Genomic DNA, 22,776 nt, shown 5'->3' on the forward strand with positions numbered 1-22,776 from the left:
CCTGTTCTGGACTCCTTTGTGTTGTCTTCCATATCTTCATTATTTGCTCCACCTGTTCTTTCCTCCCTCACTCCTTAGCCCGCTGTAGCCGTCTGCCCCTCCTCCAACATCCTCTCTTGTGCAGATACTGTGCACCCCCCCACCCCATCTTTGTACTGTAGTTATAGTTTCTTTTTTTTACTCCTTTTCCTCTCTCTGCTTGGGGATCCTCTAGTGACATCATCGTTGCTACAGTTTCCATGGTTTCAGGGGAAGGGGGCTGTAATAACTGGATCAAACAGCGTCTGGGAGCTGTTGGATCCCTTTTCCACGCCAAGATGAATAAAAACGAGAAGTACTCGTTGGAGGTCAAAGCAACTATTCTTTATTACAGGATCGGGACGTGAATCGTGTGTTTAAGCGAGCGAGTGGGGTTACGTCAGCGTTAACGACGGCTCTGTGTGAACAAACAAGTTGTCTTCGTACAGATCTTCGTCCAAATCGCCCTCTTCTTCGGTGAAGTAGGTGGGGAAAGGAGGGTTGGCGATGGTGGAGCTCCTCGTCGGCAGAACCGTATCTCTTACCTGGAGCCACACAGACACGCAACAGGACGCACTTTAGATAGCTCGGAAAGAAATAAGCAGCTGAAATGTTTAAAATATCTCAGAATGCTTAATTAAAAGGGCCCAAAACCACGAAGGCTGATAAATAATTATAGCTCCTCAAGCTTCTTATATAAAGCTAGCTGGTAATTTTCTGTCCGTCACCCTTCAAAGCCTGAAAATTAATGAAAATGAACTAACAATTTGTGACTGATGCAGATTTTTTAAAGTTTCCCGAAAGTCATGTCTGGTTGAATTCAATCCATCATAATTAACCTCACTGGTCCACTCGCCACATCTTACTGCTGACACATAATCAGGAGGAAGCCATCAGTACCGCTGAGGTTGGACTGGACCGCACCAACATAATCCTCAGGGGTTTTTCCCTTCCCAACACTGGTTACGACCAGCACCGACAACTCAACCAGGGCCAAAACTGGAAAGAGTTACAGGACCTGATGAAGGTGGATTACCTCATTCCAGCCCGTTTACCGTTTGGAAATTGGGATTCTGTGAAAAAAGGAAACCTGAAGCTCCTCCCCACTGACTGAATCATAAAAAACCAACGAGCAGTCTGCACGTGCTGACTTTGAGGGCAAATGCTGCTGATTTGGGTAAAACGCGATGTCTATTTATGTTCTTTATTGTATTTCTGCAGACAAATAAGAGGATGCGCGCGTCCCTGAGAGGACGCAGAAAGTGCTGAGTAGGCGGAAGGATGCTGGAAATATTAACATCATCGAGGCACGCGCCTGCCGTCGTTCCGTCCCTGACACACATAAAACAGATGCTTAGCGCATACGGGCACACTGCTGAACCAGCGCGATGTCACTGAAGACCGATCACACCGTCTCCCAGGTGTGATGACGCTATACAGGTGCAAGGTCACCGCTTTCCGTCAGAACAATGACTGCACCGTGGATGACTCGGGCGTCATGCTTCACACCCAAGTGTGAGCAATCCATGTGCGCGTGTGGGATTTTACCTTCAGCACGCAGTTCCTGTGGCCGGGAACAGAGCCGTGCACATACAGCACATTATATTTGGTGTTGACCCTCCAAATCTAGAGCACAAAGAGCAGATGCCAGAACTCAAATTATTCACAAAACAGGTTGTTTTTTTGGAGTTTTCAAGTGAGCTTCGGTACCTTCAGTCCAAAAGCTGTGATGTAAATATTTCCCAACATGCCGGGCATCTTTTTTCCTTTAAAAACCTTTGCCGGGTCCTGCATGAACACCAAACACGCTCCCATTACTGCACTACAGCAAAACAGAGACTCGTAAAAACTGACGTGTGTAAGTGGGTCTCACCCCTCCGGGGCCAGAAGCTCCTGGTCTGCGATGAGTTTTGGTTTGCCCGTGGCTCGCAGGCTGACCTTTGAACCCCCAGCGCTTCATCACACCTTGAAACCCCTTACCGATGCTACATGTGAGAGAAGAAAATGATCAGTGGTGCATTAATATCATAGTATAATAGTGAACACAAGAGCAGCAGGAATGATCAGCGTCCAGGAAAGAACTCACGATTTGGCCGTCACGTCCACATACTGGCCAGGACGGAAATGTGCAGCGTACAGAGGAGTGCCTGAAAAGCCCACACACACACACACACACACGATGCTACAATGGTGTTTCTCCTGCGTGTGCTAGGTGCAGTCACAGATGTAGCGTACCTGGCTTGATGAGAGCATTGTCTGAGATTTTAAACGTAGTGAGTTTCTGTTTGGGGGGAACTCCTGCATTCCCGTACATCTCCATTTGATGTTGTGATTTCTGTCAGGAAAAAAAGAACAGAAGGAAAAAAGGAAATAATATTCAGTGCAGCTGCGCAGACAGTGACTCCGACATGTGTGTTCACTTGGCTCCATCCCCTCCTCTCACCCTCTCGCCTTCTGTTCTGAGAAATACGGCTTCCAAGGCTTTAAACTCCCGACAAACTCTGCCTCAGACTGGAGAGCAATGGATGTGTGACGGGAATTCTAAACGACGTCACGCTCGACGAGTAAAACCCAGGCGCGGGTCCATTCAGCATCTATCGCCGCTCAATGAATAAATTCCACCCTGACGTATTAATCCTTTCTTTTTAATCTCAGTAAGATAGATGTAACATTCGAGAGATGCCGTTCCTTCATGCATACTAAATGTTGATTTTCTACCCAACCGGGAAACTTATAAAAAGGCCATTATGAAAACAAACCTCAGTGTTTATGAAACTGAATCTGATATATAGCTAAAGAAAAAAAACGAAATCTATTTTACTACTTATTTAGAGACTTGAAATGACTGCAATCTTTAAATACTCCAAAAGCTATGGGCTTCACACTAAAGGGGGATGAGAATATTCACTAACTGTAGTATAATTATGGAACAAATATCATAAAATCTAAAAAAAAACCCAAAAAACTAAAATTCTATTACTTATTACTTACTTATTATTACTATTTTATTATTAGCTGTTTCCTTTTATTCTTTATTTTTTATCATGAGGTATTCTTACGTAGAATGGTGATGCATTTTTTCCTCCAACCACAAGGGCGGCGGTGTGTCCATCATATTCCTCTTTGGGCAGATATTTTATTACGTGGCAGTCTTGCACCTTAAAAAGAGGGTAAAAATGTAACCAACTATTAGACATACATGTTCTTGCAGATCCTTAAATTTCATAAAATCAACATTTGGGTGGAATTGAAACACTTCGTTAATATTAACGAAAAAATCTGGTTCCTTTTGGCTCTTATTTAATCCACAGGGAATATTTAGTAGGTGTGAGTTGTCAAAGTAAAACTTCTGTTGTAACATTGTCCGTATCTTGTGACTGTCTAATTGGAGAAAGAGAAAGAGATGCATCTCATAATGGAAGGCTGAGCTCATCTTATTCACAAGCGCACCATTCAGGCTCACTAACAAACTGAGATCAATGGCACAATAATCCTCACATTCAGCAGAAGAGATCAGAACACACCACCATCAGTGCATTAAGAGAAGGGCTGTAATACCAGACCGTCTCTTAGCCTTTAAAATGTAAGCAAGATGAGCTCCTGAAAGTGAAAACGTAAGTGCCTTGGAAATTGAAAACTAGATAGACACTATGTGTAGGAAGTACTTGGAAAGTCCTTGAACTACTGGGAAAGTCAGTCCTTCCAAGGTGGATTCAACCTTCGGGGACAGTAATGATCTTAGTAATAACAACAGTGTTTGGTGGACCTAACTGAGTCCGGCACATTCCACCACACCTGCATATTTTAGTCAGGTTCTGAAGACTACCTTATGGTCATTAAAACATCCAAATATAAAGCAGTGGTGCAACATTAAGTGAATAGATGCACACTCTGGCTCCAGGAAGCTCAGGTTTGCGTCCAGTCCAAAGGCCTACGCTGTAAATCAGAGTAAATGGCACACAGACCGATTGTGGCATCATTATGTCACTAATGCCTGATTCAAGTTCTTAGTACCTTTTCTGAAGTATCGGTTTGATCATTACAGAGGACAGCTGGAAAAATCTTAGTGCTACCAGTACCTGTAACATTGTGACTACATGTCTCTCTCCGGTTTTAGTCCAGATGGGTGCCATGCCTAACTTCACAGCAACTAAGCCAACTCTTCGACTCCCTGGAACAAGATTTTAAAAGGTGTCAAAACAAGGAGATCATTCATTCATTCTAAAAACACAACACACACCCTCTGTCCATTTATGTCGCTGCCAAGGCTCATCTTTGAGTGGGCAAAGCTTTTCAGCTATTTGTCTTCTGTATTCCTCCCCTAAACTTTTCCTCATGTACTCCTGGTTATCTTCAGTGAGGTGTTCCTCAAACCATGTGGTGGTCTTTACGGTCCTGACACATCCCAGCAAAAAAGGTCTGGAACCCAAAGACAAGAAATGCGCTGACAAAAGAAGACATCAAGAACATTCAGATATGTTCACACTAACACTGATCATGGCCAGATTAATGAAGACGACTGCACAATTAACTCTACACAAACGTAGTGATTACGGATGCTTTTTCTTCGATTACAACCCGAATGTAGAGAAGTTACAATCTCTCAGAACTTTCAATACTATCCTGAGCTCTTGAAAAATATTCAGATTCACACAGATATTTTTTACAAGGCAAAGATGAAAAGGAGATGATTTTTGTCTGTTAAGCATTAATGTGCAGCCTGGGGTTGTGTAGCCTTACGAATCGTTAAGTTTATTAATATGTTTAGCCATGCAAGCCAGAAATACAATTTTTCAGCTGTAGCTTTAACTGGTGTAGAACACCGAAAACGTCAGAGCAACCAAAGTCAAAGTCGTAAAATACAAATTTTAAACTTAATGTCAAAACAACCTCCAGTATTTAGAAACCCCAGGAGTGGAATTCTTTATTCAATCTGTTTTTTGGACTAACGCGTCGCACCTCATGAATCAGGCTGAGTTTACCTCTCAGCATTAGCTAGCATGCTTTGGCTACCTTTCAGCTGTTCGAAGAGGTCCTCGACGCAGAAGAAAACGGCAGGTCCACGCTGCCATTGTGTAACTCAATATGCTCACTTATGTACAAAAAAAGGCACACAAAAAAGAAGGTGGCGTAACCTCAGAAATCATTCACAACCATGCTCGTTTTCGTCTTGTTCTTAATGTCATTCTTTGTACTTCCGGTACCTTAGCAAAATAGTTCCGTATAACCGAGAACGACGCCAAAGGTTCCGCACAACTGTACGCTAAATCATCGACGTTATATTTTTGTGCCTTTATTTTAAAATGGCGAATATTTTTATTTCACGCTATTTAATTACTTACAAGAAAATGTATTTATTCACTTGATATGTGAAAATAACCGAAATCGTTGAAAATAATTCTATTTGGCTTTAAAAATTAATGAAAACCCCTCTTGGACCAGAAGTAAAAAAAACAAAAACAAATCAAACAGTCGGTTTCAATACAGCAATAATGGAGTAAAATAAGCCAGTCACTAATAAAAATTATATCTTCTGAATTTTAGCATGGTGTGATGTAATAAAATATCCTGTGTAAGATACTGTTACCAACTATGTCTAGATAACAGCATATACATACAGGAATGTTTAATCTTCCTCGGCCTTGATGCAGAAATTCCATCTGTTACTCCTCCGATGCATCTGACTGTGATATCCCAGATATCAGTAGTCGTGTTTTGAATACTGATCTTATCTCAGAGAGAGGCACATGCAGTTTGTGTTCCTACTCACCGGTTAGTCACAGTTATTTCTATAGAGGTACGTTTATTCAGTTTTTACAGTTTATGCATTTTTTTATTATTCCTGGAGACTTAAAAATATAAAGAACTGCATGGCACTCTATAAAAACACAAGATAAACACAAAGATAAGAAAGATATGTTTATAAATAAGTATCTTTATTTTAATAGTCATGCAGAATACAGAAAAACCATGATTCAGCTTTTAGATGAGTATCTACTGCACCACAGGTTTCTAATCTCCCCAAACCCTTTACAATGTAAAAAGGTTAAGAAATTATTACAATTGTTCTTTTGTTCATTTTGATATAGCAAAATCTCCAACAAAATCTGTACAAAAGAACCCAAGGCAACCCTGCATGTCACTCAAATGACAGTGATACTTTATTTCATAACTAGCAAGCGACTACAGGAGATTGAATATTAGCAGGAGAGAAATTATGCATGCATTTATGCAGCACAATGAAAGGGATGCTACTTTCCCCTAAATAACATTTGCAATGCTAATCCTAAGCATTCCCACCTATGAAATTCATATATTTTGGTCAACTACACACAGACCGTTTAGCCTAAATACTTGCTAGTTATCTGAATAAGGTAGAAATGTCATCTCTTTGGGTGGTCTGGTCTGGATCTGCATGCTTGTTCAGAAGACTGGTCCTTTTTTAAATCACATTTTTCCACATATACACTAGAGAGTGTTTATTCCCCAGGTCAAACATGCAACAGTCGTCAATATAGATCATTTTGTTTCACCAGAACAAGCTAATTCTCTGAGCTAGTCTACTGTATATAGTAGGTGTACATGTTTGCGTCTGTTTTGTGCTTTTAGATTTATATTTATACAGTACAGAACGTTTGTGTGCATGTGTGTGTGTGTTTAAATGTTATTTTGCATGTGATTAATGATCAGGGGCTGAAGGTTCTCGTAGACTCATAGTCCAACGTACATTTGGGCTTGATACCTTTCGCGTTGTAGTAATCCACTACTTGGTTCGGGACTTCGGCCAGAACACTTTTAGCCAGAGCGGCTGGGGAGGCCTAGAAACACCGAGACAGACATGGAGAGATAGAGACGGGTCACAAATACACACACATCACCAACCAAGTGTGACTGCAAGAAGCTAGAATTTACTTTCAGGTCTGCTGCTGTCAGAGCTGTAGACTGCCGAGGCTGATGTGATCAGACAAGCTCATTTGACAACGTCATAACATCCTGTTGCTTGCATTCAAAGCTGAGTGTGTGTCTGTTGTTTATTAATACAGAAAACACTGTTTTCGTTGCTGAAAGTTATGTAAGCGTGGAGGGAAGTCTTCAGCTATTCAGCTAATGTCTACATAATTTGAGCATGAATAAATAAAGAGGCTAACATTTTACATGCAAATACAGTAAGTGGATGCGCATATAGGCCCCCTTTTCTTCACACTGCGCAACCCTCAAAATCCTCAAATCCAGAGCGTCTGTCGTACTCTGTCTCACATAATTCCCAGAGACAATGCTTCATCAATGTGCCCCCCTCCCCCTTCATTTCCACCCTCCTCCCTGCTCTCTTGGCTCCTATCTACCTGTTATCCCCCCCCTCTGCCTGTCACACAGCGGTTCTGTCCTGCTAATCCCCTCTGAAAAGAGACGGCAGAGCAGAAAATCACCTCTCCACCTCTGTCACATACTCCCCCGCTCCCTTTTGTCTTTAGCTCCAGTCTCTTGATGACCTCCCTCCACTACCACCGGCAGAGCTTCCCAGGGCCGGCCATGGTCTCCCCCTTAATTTCCTCTAGAGTTTGTCTCTTCCTTGCCTCCTTCTGTTTAGCTGGGACGTAATTGGTTGATTTCTGAACCTGTCACGAACCTGACAAACCATAACAGATCCGAAGAACAGAGCCAGTCAAGTGTGTGTGTTTGTGTGTGTGTTTGAGTGCACGCACGTGTCTGTGGCGAGGAGAGAAAGGCAGAGACTTCACCATTACACCTCACTTAAAACACCAAAATGTTTAACTTTTTAAGTTGTGGGGTCCAAAATTTTGACGTCACCATGACTCCCCACAGATGCAGAAAAACAAGTACGCACATAAAAATCATCCGTACATGGCTGGTGTGATCTGACAAGCACTGCAAAGAAAAGTGAAGCCCACACACTTATAATTGTTGCCCTGAACAACAATCTGCCACCCCCCCGACATGCAAACAAACAGGAGCAAGTTCATTTTAAAAGTAATTCCCGTTTGAAGTCCGATACTCCAACAGCCTCGTTGTTAACGAGCTCAGTGTTTTGTCTTATCTATTGAGAAAACAGGATTTAGAAAGCTTTATTAAATCCTAAAATGATTTCAAAAAACCATTTATTATTTGCGTGTTTAATTTGCAGCCATTTGTGCATAATTGAGCATATCGGTTCATTTCAGGATTTAATTTATAAAATCTGGCCAAGATTTGTGATGTAATGCTTAGTTCCCAGACTACATTATATGTATTTATTTATATTTTACTATACTTTTCATTGGTGAAATATCACTGTGCCCGTTTTATCCACTTTGAGTGGAGTTGCTGTGACCTTGCTTCTATTTAGGCTGCCTATTTTTGGAGAGGGAGCCAGATTTTAATGTCAAACTGCGTCATAGTGTTGAGTTAGGCAACAGAAAAAAAGCCAAAAAGGAATATTAGTCTTGACATTAGCTGAAAAAAACCAACAGAAAAGTCGAACTAGCTGCACTTGAACGCAGCTCGTCTGTAAAAATGGTATGTTGAGCGCCTTCCCTGTAGAATTAATCAGGTTGTCTTTGTCAGACCCATTAATCAAAGAGTTCTAATCTCTACAGTCTCCCATTTCTTGCCCCTTGACCCCCCCTGTCCCCACTGAAAAATGGCCACCCACGTGTTTGAAGTCCTTGAAAGGGACAAACTGAACGATGTCGCGGAGGACGGGCTCCCCCTTTGGCGAACGCAGGATCCCGTCATCCCCGTCTAAGATTTGCATGTCTGTGAAGTCGGCGTTTCCCACGCCGACGATGATGACAGACATGGGCAGGTGGGAGGCGTGCACGATGGCCTCGCGCGTGTCCGCCATGTCTGTGATGACGCCGTCCGTCAGGATCAGCAGGATGAAATATTCCTGTGGGACAGTGGAAGTTTTTTAAAAACAAGGACAGAACATGTGTGATGAATCCGATGGTTTAAAAGTAGCTTCTTTTGGGAACTAATTTGAATAAAACTCTAATCCACTAAAGAGCCAGAGGAGAAATTAAGGTAGGGCAGAATTTGCACTCTGCCACGCATGACTAGACGGAATTTAATTAATATCAATAAGCACAGCAACCTTTTAACAGCTGGCCACCGTTTCTTTTTTATCTTTTACCTCCTCTGATATCTCAGTTGGATTAGACTTCACTAGCGTCCTTTGCCTCAAACGCGGGCAACGTGCTCATTCTCTCTCACCATGGCCTCTTTGGTGTGCATCTCCTCGGACGCAGACGAAGCCACTTTCTGGATGATCGGGGCGATGTTGGTGGGCCCGTACAGCTGGATCTTGGGCAGGCAGTTCTGGTAGGCTTCCACCACCCCCTGGATCCCTGCACACACACACACACACACACACACACACACACACACCACACACACCACACACACACACACACACACACAACACACACACACACACAACACACACACACACACACATTCTCGCATTGCTAACCTTCACAGACATAACTCATTACTCACCTCCCTACCCTAACATCCCAACTACCCCCCCAACCCCACCAAAACTACCCTAACAATTCTAATTCAAACCATGAAACCATCTGTCCAACCTCAAATAGTCCTCCGAAGTATTCTGAGGACCCACTTTACAAGTAGAATTAGTATGTTGGTACGCAAACAAATACAATGACAAGTGATTGCTGCCTTTTCACCTCCTCATCTACTTTCTTGCACGCTGAGTTGACCGTGCTGTTTCAGAGTGCTTTGCTAGCTCAAGTACCTGCTAAAATAAAACGCCTCAAACTCTGCATGTGAATCCCCTCCAAGGTGACTGGACGGTTGTTGTTTTTCGGGGGTTTATTTTTGCATTCACATACTGTCCCTTCAAGCGCGGGCCGAGGCACGCGTGTGCACACCTTCACAGCGGGAGCATTGATATGTGAGGATAAGAGCATGAAAGCCTATTTCACAGATACAGATTAGTGTTGTTTGTCTCTTAGAAGCGGAAATACTTCCTGCAGTGCAGCCACTGTGTATGAGTGTGTGTGAGGAAGAAAAGAGATGTGTGTGTGTGTGTGGGGGGGGGGGGGGCAGCAAGGAAGAAATATGTTGAGAGGTCCATGCAGTGCTGATACTGGAGAAACATGTCAGGGCTGTGATGTATGGACATGACGCCGTCTGTAAATGGAAACGTGTGTGTTGGTCTGATAGCTCACCGGCACATTCGGGGTTGTCTTCGTCAAAGTTCACAGCGAAATCGTGAGACACCTTCACGCGGGACAAGACAACACAAAATCCATTACCAGCGCGTTAAAGCAGCCGCTCATCAAGCACGTTCCAACCGATCCGCAGGTTGACAGATGCATTTGTCTTTCATGTTGATCAAAGGCAAGCGGCGCACCGGACGCGCATGCACACACTCCAAATGTTCTACCTTGAAGTCAGGTGGTATCAGCGCTCCAAAACCAAAGGCGGGGAACATTTTATCACTGGGGGAAGAGAAAGAGAGGCATGACATTCATTGAAAAGGGGAGATATCAAGGACAAAGCTTTGGAATTGTCACATTAGAAATATTTGAGGAAGGTTTTCCCCGACAACCCTCCTCAGAGGAAATCTAGTGAGTGAGTGTGTGTGTGTGTGTGTGTGCGCTCGCAAATCAAGTGAATGCTTAGCTTGATGAATGTTGTGAAGGCTGTGCCAGTTTTCCTGGCACTGGAGCAAAGACAAGGGACAAAATTGGGATGGGGAGTCTAAAGGAAAACAACAAGCCACACTCCTCCTGGTGTAATCTTGAGATAAGTTAAGGTAACCTAATTTAGGGGCGGGTGATCTTCTCTAAGTTCAGCATCCAGCCGTGCCGACAACCCCATCAAGTGTCCTGCAGGGTGTCCAGCTCCTCCAGATGGTGCATTTATGGATGCAGTCATAACCAAGTTAGCTCCAGCCGGAGCCGGACAGCAGCAGGAAGCAGGGAGAGCTCCGACCTCCAGCCTGCCTCTCGTCCTCCTCATCAAACCTGGAGTCGCTCTGAGAGTCACTCTTTCAGTGGTAAACGATGATTGATGGATTCTACCTGTCGTAGTCTTGGCAGATCTCTCCCACAGCCACCAGCGCTTTGAGGTACTCGTTGGGCTGGTAGGGGTGGATGTAATGCAGGGAGCAGCTATTTCTGGGATCCCCGTTGGAGGCGGTGAAGTCTATTGCCACCTGAGATGGAGACGCGCACGCACACGCATGAATGAGTGGACCGCGCCGATGCGATGACACGCTGCAGAAAGGGTTGAAGAGATAAGATCCAGAACCTACTGTGAACTGTATCTGGCAGCCCCCCATGATGTAATCCAGGAAGGAATACATTTTGATGATCTGCAATTGGAAATGCAGAGAGATGAGATTGGATCTGGGAAAAAGGCGCGAGCAGCCGCAGACAGACACACAAGTGACTCTTTCGAACTTTGCCAACGAATCCATCTCTCGCCTTGTTGTACTTTTTAGCAGTGGATTTGGCGCTCGTGACACACACACACACACACACACACACCGCATAAGTAGCAGAGGATTAAAATAAATTCACTAACACCAAATTGTGCACGGTATTTACAATTGGATTTAATACACTAAATAGACTCAAGTCTTGTTAAATTCTTGGCGTACTCCCAGCGGGATATCGCGTTAGCTCACCTTACAGTGGTTGAGAATCACCATGCCAGAGTTCCTGTAATTCTTCTTCTTTATCTGGTATTTCGGGTTGATGCATTCCCACTGAATCTGAGCAAACAGCCTCAGTTACTTCAACGTGCAGGTTCAGGCAGGTATGAAATTTTTATTACAATTCTAAAAAAAAAAAGCCCCAACATCTGTCCTTATAAACCTGAAGTTTACCCTATAAAATATCAATACTAGCTTCATGCTAACAAATGATGCTAAATGTAGCATTGTAAAATGAACATGTACTGAAAAAAATGTACAACTACGACCAGATTACTGCTGATTTTACTTCATGTTTGTTGCGTTGATCTACTTTTAAATCTGTACGGCTGTTCTTACGAACCTGTTTGCCATCCTGCTCTGTTCTCACTTCTTTAAAGGTGGTTTGAAACTCCCCAATAAAATCGTGCTTTCCATTCGAGTCCCAGTCCCAGACTGTGCACTGCAACACACACACACACACACACGCGCGCATCTTCATTCAGTTAGAGCGCAGCTGCAACACTGTCATCTCGATGCGCACGCACTCATGCAAGGAAATGCCATGCTGAATGATTGATAAGGTGGTGTTGGTGGGGGGGCCATGGGCCAGTGAAATATTAATCTGAGAATGCTGAGAATGACGTAGTCGTGTGGGTGTGTGTGTGTGTGTGTGTGTGTGTGTGCGCGACTGTATGTGTCCATTGATGCCTGGTAGTTTGTCTCTCTCGAAGGAGCTGTGAGACAACGAATTATGGCCTCAATCTGATGGTCACTGGGTCCTGGGGGGAGAGGGGGGTGGGGGGTTCATCACAATCAAATGTTGTTAGGATTTCAATAATGTGGAAACTAGGTGTGCACACTTAATAACACTCGATAACGCTGGGCAACGGGGACGAACCGTCATGCACGTCGGGGAAAGATCTTCCCAACCTTGTTGAAGATTTAGTAGTTGTGAATGAATAATTTTCCTCTTGAGCTCGGTGACCTTCCTGCACCACAATAACAATTACTAATCGGAACCCATCCACCAACTCTTGATTAAAAACAATGACCGGCGGTAATCCCCTTATTTCCTGTCCCCCACTTCACCACCGAGTGCCTGCGCCCGCCGGCGCGCACCGCCAGCCGCACGCTGCATTCTGGTCGATGCTGTCTCCCTGATGTGCTCGTGCGCGCGGCAGCAAATGCTTGTCTTCGCAGCCTCGTTTCCACTTTGCGTCGCCGAGAGCTGCGTGAGGGTGTAATGAAAAAAAAAACAGAAGAAAAAGAAGAATCTTCGATTCGTTGGATGAATACTAACTGGCGGACAGAAGCAGGGGGAGGAACCTCTGTAGGGGAGGGGAAGGAACAAAAAAAAGTAGGGAGTTGGAGAATCAGATAAGGAGACAGACGGACGGCGTCTGCAGGGGAGGTTATGCATTTATGCATTGGTCAGCTAAGAGCCTCGTGAAAGGAAGTACTGGTGTGAATAGAAATCTCTGCCCTGCCATTTCTTACTCCCTCTCTTAGGCTCCAAACAGGTAGCCCTGGAAACCACAGCTGATGGCTGGGACACACATTTCTATGTGCGTGTGTGCGCGCTCGTGCATGTGTGTGTGTGTGAGCCCTTTCTCCTGCTGTCAGGAGCCATGCGGAGTTAAGATGCCTTTGAATATTTAATGAGCAAGCTCATGTTTATTCATTAAAAAGAATAACTGTTGATCTGATGTGCACCACCTCTTACACACACACACCCACACACACACGCATGCTTGCAGATGTATTGTGGTAAAGTGAGAGTTTAGTGTGACCACTGAGCACTCTCCGCTGGCCTCAGTAGCTTCGAGAAAAGAGCTCAGCTCCACGGAGAAGACGTGTTGGTGACGTGTTTCCTGCCGCGACATCACTCCGGATCCACACTCGGGTAATTTGCCTTTTTAAACGTGACCCGCCGACTCACCTTTAGCTCTCTGTCATGGTTGCCGCTGCAGAGAGTGTTCAAGGAAACTTTGAAGGATTTCCAAACGGGGCTGAGGTTGTTCATCACCGTCTACAACACGCATGGCACAGGCATCACAGCTCTGGTTAATTACTGACGCATCATATGCGACGCGTCTGTCTGCAGGTGTAATTACCTCGGTTCTGTGCACGAGTGACTCCGTCCCGTCGTCGTTTACCCGGAATATCTCCAGGAAAGGATCGGATTTACTGAAAAAATCCTTCAGAGGACGAGAAAACCTCACATTAAGCATTGGCTCGGGACTACCTTAGATAGCCATAAATGATTCACATAATAACAAAAACACATTTTCCTCATCTTCCCGTCTTCTACAATTTATCCACCCCTCCTCTGCGTTCATCCATCTTTCCCCAAAGGTCCAACTTGTTTGGATTAGTCATCCATGGCTGTGCCTGCGCACACGCGTGCATGCCAGTGTGTGTGTGTGTAAGCCGAAATTAATATAGTTATCTGTGTGTGGTGAGATAGGAGCTGAGTTATTGGGGAGGGGGCTGCCTATCTATCTAAGCAGGGCTCCCCTGATGCCAGATTGGGCTTGTACTGTGTCCTCTGTGTGAGCAAAGACCCCTCCAAGACACACACGCACACGCATGCACACACACTCCCTGACACATGTGTCTGAACAGTAATTGCACCAAAGAGGGAACTTTTACAAGAGTAAACAGCGGCAGCAATACCTTATCGTCCAGCTTCCTGGCACTGAAGGAGAGCTCAACGTAATCGTCGTTGCCAGACAACTCCTCCGCTGTTACCTGAAACAAGCAGAGAAGGGGGAAAAGATGACGCTGAGCACCTTCCCACGTGCGCGTCGTTGCTGCAGAGGTCTACCGGCGGCGACGGGAGACGCGTCATACCGTTATTGAGGATTTTCCGGCCGTGTTTCCCTGTTTGAGTAGAGCTTTGGTCAGTTTCCTCTGAGAGACGATCTGAAAGGAAGAGGAACACGTTTAGGGGCAAAACCTGCTGTAAATAGTCACACTAGTGCTGCATGTTCAAGGTAAAGCTGTTAATATGGATCCATGTCCCCGTTTTGGAAGGAGTCTGGCTGGGATCAATACGCTGATCCTTGGTTCTGATTTCTCTTTTGGGTCTTTGTCCGGCCTTCCAACAAGAACTAATTGTGAGACCCTTTCACTCAAAATGGCACTTAAACTCCCAGCAAAATAAAGGCAGCTGCTCAGAGAAGTGAGCTTTTTTGTAATTTGCTTAATTATTTTATACATGTATTCATTTGCGTTGCTGTTGTGGGGGAAAAGACGTCCACTGACATGTTTCCAATCATCCAATATATGTAACTGAATCTGTAGATATCTAATGGACACGTAGGAGCACGCCAGACTCAGCCGTCCCACATCCTCCCTGTTATCGAATCACTGACTTGATCTGCTCAGCGTTTTTCACCTACTTCTGTTTCAGGATGCGTTGAAGCCACTTTGCAAGCGGACGCTCCGCCATACACGGATAGATGGAAGTGAGATCCGCCCAGCGAGGCATTGCGATTAAAATGCTTCGCGCCAGAGGCGACGGTTTGCACGGATGAAACGGTTTTGAATTAAAAATCAACAAGGCACAGTAAGAAAGTTCAAAAAGATTCCTTTCGGTTCCTTTTCCCCAACTTCAGAAAGTTTTTGTTCCCCCACTTGATATCAGCAGAAGTACACATTTAAATCCAATACATTATTAATACCAAATGTTTGTTGATATGCAGTAAACAGCGCAAAGGCCTTTTTTTTCTCCCTCCCCAGCATCATTTGCAATCATTTGTAATTACGGTATTTCCTCGCCGCTAACAAATATTCCCGACTCGCTCCTGTTTTTAGCAGTTTTGAATCGCCGCCAGGTCCTGAAATGAATCCCTGACATAATAAAGCTTTTGTTCTCGCTGCTGGAGAAAGATTTGCCGCAAATGCTCTCTGGCAGAAAACACGCGAGCATGCTAACATAATTGCACACATGCCGTCTGTGACAATATTGCAGCCACAGATTTGCTGTTATATTCTTCCCTCCGGCTGCCTTTCCCAGTGGGGACACTAGTAACTAGGGAGAGGGTGTGTGTGAGTGCATGTGTGTGTGTTACTTTGCACAAATGCCAGTGAAAAAAAGCCGGCCATTTAGTAGCACGTTCCCCTACGAGCCTCTGGCGCTGTTGTGTTGCGCTGATACAACGCTGCCTTTTTCTTAACAACACGACAGGCGGCGGTGATATTGTTGTTTAGAGGCAGACAACTGTTGTTGGAGTGTTATCCCCCTTCAGTAAACCTCCTCCCCGGCTGCCTCTCATCTCTCCCAGCTGCTGTAAATCCACTAGCTTTGTGTCGCTGATAGCGTCTGACAATAAGAAGTGCTTTTGGAGCCTCGGCCCGCTCTGCGTTCCCCGCGTTCCCCGCTACCGAGTGTGATTAATCTGCTCATTTCATGAAATCTGCAACTAACGAGCTCTGATTTGCTTTTGAGAATATTCCCGAGCTGTAATTGCACAAATAAATAAATAAATAAATAATTAAAAATCTTTAATCGCTGTTTGGGAAACAGACCAGGGGCAGGAACACCATTAAGGAAGGTCACATCTATTAGCATAAGCATATGTAAATGCTGGGAAAACAAAAGTCCCCTTTGAGCCTTATATAACCAGAGACTTAAGGGCAGCATCTGTCTTAGTGTAAACAAAGTGACAGTAAATTCGATCCTGAATTAAAATTCCATCCACGGCCGCAGTTGCTATCTTTGTTATCTTAAACTCGCTTTATCATAATTAATGGGAATATTATGAGAGCTGAGAGCGCTTTAGCAAAACAATAAACAGCAGTTGTTAATAGGCTAAACTGAAAGGTGACTGCACGGGTGTCCATTAACCTGCACAAGTTTTCCTCAGGAGAGAAAACACTCCCAAGTTTAACCTCCTGGTTATTAAATTGGATTTGAAAGCAGAAACGTGGGTCAGCGGAAGAGTTCTTCCCCTCAGTTTGCAGGTGTGACTACAGCCATGGTTACCTGTCCCAAGGTGCACTCCATGGCCCCCAGGAAGTCGGCATCGCGGAGGCCGTTGTTCCCAGAGCTGATGTCGTGCAGTTCAAAGCGGAGCCTCTGGACCTCCTCAAAATAGTAGTCCACCAGGAAGATCTTGGAGAAGATCGGACCGCTGCTGCTGCGGATCACCTCTGTGCGGTCCACCTGCAAACGCACACACACACAGACGGGAGCAAATGATTGAAATAAAACACACTGCGATTGATTTAAACAAAGTAAATAGAGCGGTTCAAGGGTTCAACGTGCTCAATTCAGTTTTGGATCTGAAATTCCTGCTGGCCACCCGAGCAGGTCTGTTTTTAGAGTGCGGGCTTTGAGAGACAAGTCATCATTGGCTCCATTCACAAAGCACTTATCACACCTCTGAAGAGTCTGACCTCACTCCAGGATGAGAACTGGCGCTGAATAAGATAAATAAAACATTACAACCAAAGTGTACCCTCTCCCAACAGATGATTATCACCCACAATTGCCCACATGCAATTTATACTATTTATTTTTCCGAGTGGGTGCCCGCACGCGCTCCGTCGGTTTCGGTCTGCGGCGTTCATTATCACGCAGTTTGATTGTGATTTATGGCCGCCATTACTGGCATCACAACTCCCGCAGGAGAAACTCAAACAGCGGAGGTGGCGTTGGACGGGTTGTGTGTCGCCGGAGCTTTGTGTGCCGCCACAGAACTAGATAGAGTGGGACCTCTACTTACGCAATTAATTCGTTCCAGAAGTTGTTTCGTAACCTGAAAATTATGTAAGTAGAGACGCGTTTTCCATGTAAATGCCCTAATCCGTTCCAAGCCCCCAAAAATTCGGACATATTTTTTTTATAAATCATAAAAATGCATCAAAACATGTAACAACCAGTTACAATAAAGAAGCCTTCTTTCCCATTTCGATACCATCACTTTGGAGAAGTCTCGGGCACGTGATGCTCACATTAAGGGCATAAATACTCACTTAAGAGCATTCAAAGTGCTTGTGACACCATGGGCTCTTATGGGTTCCAATAATCTGTCTATACGGATGCAGGAAAATAGTTTTTGATGTATCGTTCTACTGAGGGACAAAGTTTAAACGTTTCATGCAGCCCCATTGTCACTTTGCATTGATTATGAAGCTCTGAAGACTTTTCAGCTCAGCAGCAATTACCCCAATTACCCAACCGCACTGCATTGTTGACGCTTCTCAACATGAAAATCAAGAGTATGGATTTTTCCTAATAGTACATTTTGCACAAGATGCGTAAACAAGTGTTTATAGTTGCAACATCGATCCTTTGCCTTTTCTTTCTCCTCTAACTGGTTGAAAGCAGGAAGAAAGCAAAAGTAAACACCAAATCCCCTGTCCTCCAGACAATGTTCAACAACAACTGACTTCTTTTTGTTCCTCTTTATTTGTCTCCTTTCACACACACACAAAGGCGTGTGCTTATTATCATGCCCAGACTCTTCAGCAGGATGAGTACAAGCAATTGTTGGGCTACTCAGTTCCTCAACGGCGCAACTTGATAGGCAGCGATAACATTTGTCCATTCCTTCACTCAAAAAAAGGTGAAGCTCACAGCCTGTCAATTAAAGACATGGCTGTGTGTGTGTGTGTGTGTGTGTGTGTGTGAGTTCAGTTAGTCCATCTGCCACCCATTTTTGATAGCAGCAGATTCTATCTGGAACCCCCGAGGGAACATTTGGAGTCCAGAAAATTGGAGGATGTGTTGAATGCGTTCCTGGTTTTTTTCCTCCCTTCAATATTTATCTTTCATTTTTCCAGGTCTGAGCATCCATTCTGGGAAGATCCTCATCCAGACTTTAGAGTTTGGACAGCCAGCGGTTTCAATGCGCCCGTGGCATCAAGCAGCCAAACAACGGGCTTCCTCTCATCCTCCGTTTCAAGCAGCATCTGTAATTCAGATGCGCCGCTCACACCCGGTGATTAAGAGTGAGAGGCTTTCTGTCACAATCAGAGCTCAGCACCACGACGCAGCGCTTTGATTGAACACAATCATTTAGCCAAACATGAATCTAATGACACACTCGGATAATTTCAAAGAACTGTCGGCGGCGGCACCTGAAGAGCAAACACGGTCCTTCTGGTCTAATTGGCAATTCAGTTCGGCGCCGGAAATTCGAGACAATAATGTTGGAGTCACTGGCGACGGTTGTCATTTCAAAAATACCACGTTAGTAAATAGAAAACACTCCACGGCTGCAATATTGCGCCCTCGACTGTAACAGATGCTCTGTCAGTAAAGTAGTGTCTCGGCGAGTGGGTGTCTGTGATGCTGAATAAAGGAGGCCACCGTACCTCGAACCACTGCCCGTGCGACTGCATCTTCAGCACCACGCACGGGTCGGGCTTGGAGAGGGCGTCGCGGTCGGAGATTCCCCGGCAGGCCACTCTCAGCTCCACTTTGGTCAGGCACGGGGAGCTGATGAAGCCCAACGTGGCCTCCGCAGACTCGTAGATGTTGCTCATGCTGAACACACACTTGGAGGGGGTGGGGGTGGGAGCTGAAACGGGAGAAGGTTGGGTGCAACACGGGCAGTCAGATTAACAGAGCAAAGCACCGCAGCACGTTTAAAACGCCGCTCGCCTTCGCTCGGGCTGATGCAGTGGCCCTGAGTAAGCACACACACTGTAGCTGCTCAAGGTCAGGACTCCGGAGCCATCGAATATCAGAGCAGGTCTCAGGATACACACAGCTGCAGAGCTCCTGCAGCACATGCACACACACGATCCACTTGGGCCACGCACACACGCTGCAGGCACACGTTTTCCCACGCAAAGGTTGAAATGCACACAGTGCAGATTTATTTCGCAGGTTTGGCCTCAGGCTTCAGGAGGATACGGTGTCCAGATTCCATAAATAGAACGCTATCAAGCAACTAATCAGTGTGACACGGACAATTTCCCCATCATAATGTGAGCTGAACCGTCAAAAAGTCAGTTTGGCGCGTTGCCACAACAACGGCCGGAAGCACCTGCCGTGTCTTGTTTGTCCCACAGCATAGACGTGTAATTCTTTCAAAAACCTCATCAGACTTTATTCCGTGTGTTGGCGGTGAACATCTCCCAGCACAGTATCAAGTATGCAAGGAAATTAGCGATAGCGCTCATTATCTAAAAGGTCTGACACGTTCACTAGACACGCACAAAGGGTTCTTTTTTTATTTATTTTTTCCCGAGGATGCCCCTTAATTAGACACGTCAGGATTGTCTTGTGTGCAGGCACCCAAGGGTGTGCTATCAGGCACCGACACTATTTTTCGATGGTAAATGGGCCAACTCCACCCATTTTTCAACTAAAAAGGTGTAAAGGAGAGTTAAAAAAAATGAGGAACAGCAGCATTAAACATCCTGATCTCCATCTGGCCTCAAGGAAGAAACCCTTTTTATTTTATGGAAGACCTGAGGCAAGATCGACACTTATGGCTCTACTCTGTTACAACTCTCCCAAAGATTGCATTTTGGTATGCAGTTTAATTTTAATTGGCTATTTGTTGCAATAAAATGAGGCGGATATGATGATTGACAGGCAAGCACTGCTGTTGGACGTGTGGTCACTCCCATGGGTGGGCAGAACGAGCCGCTTCATTGGCTTCATTTGGTTCACAGGGGGAAAGTGGCAAGGCGTCATCCTTTCTGATTTATACCAATGTAATAACAGTGACATGATGGTGTCTAATATTAACACACATGGAAGCTGAAAATACGCAAGTAAACATATAAATCCAGCTGGACTTTTTCAGTCATCTAGGCTAACGGCATATTTAGGCTGACACGCCATTGGTCAAAAATGGAATCATCACTGGGAAATGAAGGAATGGAGACGTTTTTTTTAACCGGGCGAACATGCAATGGAGACACAGTATTCTATAAAGGATGCATCTGAAATGGTATGGATCCAACCACGTAGCTAATTCTGAAACTGGAGAAGTCCAGTTGGGCCAAACTCAAAGACAATAGCCGCGCCGATGGGCTGCATGGTACAAACTGAATATTAATTCAACGGTCTGGCAGAACCATCCTTAGGGAACGAAAGCTCTTGGAACTGGGTCTGACACTGACCTGAATGTCTCTCTCTCTCTCTGTCTGTCCTCCATAATTCATGTTCTATGTCGATGTGTGGGGATTATTTTTAGCTAAGCACTCTGAACTGTATAGTGAACTGGGCAGGGACACGGTGGCAGGAGTGTGTAGGTGGGTTCTCCGTAGCTCCCCTGTCCCCCCGCATGTGTGTAAAAGCAGCAGATGCATGTCTGTTCTGCTTGACAGCAGACGGTGACACTGACAGAAGACGTGGCCGATTTTTTCCCAGCTCGCACATCAGAGTCGGCGCGGTGTCACATGCGATGCACATTTTCAAGGGTTGACAAAGAAATTTCATGTCACACTTCAACAGAGGCTCCCATGGGAGAAGGGAAAATGTTCTCCAGCACCCCCCACATTTTTCAGACAGACAACTGTACCCCCACGGGGGAGGAGGATGGTCGAATGGAGGTATGGAAGGTAAATAAATCAGAAAAGAACATTTTTTCCCAAGGTCCTGCTGGTGAAGTCTGTTTATAACAGCGACAAGGACAAAACATCGACACACTGGAGCTCTCTGAAAGGTGCAGGTAAACTAAAGTAACCAACGCTAAAGCATCTCAGGAACCCAAGGCTCCTCGCCGCCAGCTCTCATTGTCCACGCCGCCACAATCAGTCGCTGCAGAGTTTGATTGCCGTGACCCTTGACTCTGTTGACACGTGCGTGATTGACAGCTGTGACGCTAATGGAGCCCGCAGAAGGTCTAAGACCCTCAAGTACGCTGCAATCGGCTGCTCCACTATTGATTAGAAGGGGAGCAGCGTCTTCGGAGTGGCTGCCAGATCTAAACTATGCAGCATGTTTGGATCCGGCTACATGCTTAGCTGGATCAGAGGGACGAAGGTGTCAGAAGTGAAGCAGCCTGGTGTTGCGAAAAACTCTGTTATTAGAGCTGACAAAAGGAGGGAGAGAGGTGAGGAAGAGGGGGAGGATTAGAGAGATGGAATGAGAGAGAGGGGTGGGGTGGGTGGGGGGCAGCGAAAGCCAGGCAAGTGAGGGATAATGAAGCAGAGGTGCAAGAGGGAAGGAAATAGATCTGCCCATGTCAGAGGGCTTATCTTGTCTTACAGCACTCCAACAGAATGCAATTAAAGCAGAAGCTTTCCAGGAATTTATCATTCCATTCCTCAAGTCCCCGGGAATTTCATTAAATGTGATAGTTATGCCCGTCACCATTCAGCAGGACATTAGAAACGAACCAATAAAGTGGCGCAAACATTAATTGCGGCGACGGAGACACAGCAGGACGTAAACATCGGATGACGCGATTTACATTAATAGCACAATAAAGAAAAGATCCGGAATGGCCGGTGCAGCTCTGCGCGATCCGGGCTGCTCCATCCTTCCTGCCTGGGGGAGCAAACTCACCTCAAGGACCTGGAGAAAAGATTCGAGCGGAGCCGAGCAACTTCGCCGCCGTTCACTTGACAATTACGGACACCTCGGACCCATCTCCCTCTCCTCACCCTCTTTGTCTTTATCTTTCCCACCAGTTGTCTACACCGCAGAGCTCCACTGGTTTCTCTTTTTTTCTTCTTCTTTTCGCTGACTGCCACACGGCGAGGATGCGCTCCGTGCGCCTGGGTTGACTCCGGGTGAACGATGGGGAGGATGAGGCGGGAGGTGTGATAGGAGGAGGAGGTGGTGGTGGAGGAGGAGGAGGAGGAGGCGGTGGGTGCGCCACTTAACTAGAGTTTGTCATCCTGCTGAGTCCACCGGGGCCCGTGTAGACGGCGCAGGGACCCAGCGGGCCACTCACCGCGGCGCGTCAGCGCCACCTCGTGGCAGACGTGGCGAAAAGCCGCATAAAGATCCTGATTTTCTGCTTCTCTGCATTGATAGGCTCCGATGCGCCCCGGTGGTTTTGTAATGCACGATGACCGCACACCTGAGACCGGCTGGCAGGTAATTTAAAGTTCACGTCGCTCCCCGGCTTCATTGGTTGAGAGCAGTTTAAAGTTTGTTTTTGAAGTTTGGGTTT

General features: G+C 45.5%; 2 protein-coding genes across 3 annotated transcripts; both read right to left on the minus strand.

The window, feature by feature from the left end:
* Positions 1 to 341: 341 nt before the first annotated feature.
* mrpl3 (mitochondrial ribosomal protein L3) lies at positions 342 to 5,259 on the minus strand. Of its 2 annotated transcripts, none has more exons than XM_057021623.1 (10): positions 5,032 to 5,259; positions 4,259 to 4,437; positions 4,098 to 4,189; positions 3,078 to 3,176; positions 2,254 to 2,353; positions 2,105 to 2,165; positions 1,892 to 2,003; positions 1,729 to 1,806; positions 1,567 to 1,644; positions 342 to 563 (listed from the first exon to the last, which is right to left on the minus strand). In XM_057021623.1, exons 1-10 carry the CDS (start codon positions 5,088 to 5,090, stop codon positions 414 to 416), a joined length of 1,008 nt encoding a protein of 335 aa, XP_056877603.1. In that variant the 5' UTR covers positions 5,091 to 5,259; the 3' UTR covers positions 342 to 413. The 2 variants fall into 2 exon arrangements, with proteins under 2 accessions (XP_056877603.1, XP_056877604.1); XM_057021624.1 differs by having other exon boundaries at positions 5,001 to 5,231.
* Positions 5,260 to 5,933: 674 nt separating this feature from the next.
* Positions 5,934 to 22,481, minus strand: cpne4b (copine IVb). The gene is made up of 16 exons (XM_057020251.1): positions 22,164 to 22,481; positions 19,010 to 19,215; positions 16,674 to 16,853; positions 14,537 to 14,608; positions 14,360 to 14,434; positions 13,798 to 13,881; positions 13,623 to 13,712; positions 12,045 to 12,143; positions 11,675 to 11,761; positions 11,300 to 11,359; positions 11,067 to 11,200; positions 10,427 to 10,481; positions 10,209 to 10,260; positions 9,229 to 9,362; positions 8,669 to 8,905; positions 5,934 to 6,836 (listed from the first exon to the last, which is right to left on the minus strand). Exons 2-16 carry the CDS (start codon positions 19,178 to 19,180, stop codon positions 6,705 to 6,707), a joined length of 1,662 nt encoding a protein of 553 aa, XP_056876231.1. The 5' UTR covers positions 19,181 to 19,215; positions 22,164 to 22,481; the 3' UTR covers positions 5,934 to 6,704.
* Positions 22,482 to 22,776: the final 295 nt, after the last annotated feature.

Source organism: Takifugu flavidus, chromosome 21 (assembly GCF_003711565.1).
Source record: "Takifugu flavidus isolate HTHZ2018 chromosome 21, ASM371156v2, whole genome shotgun sequence".
NCBI lineage: Eukaryota > Metazoa > Chordata > Actinopteri > Tetraodontiformes > Tetraodontidae > Takifugu > Takifugu flavidus.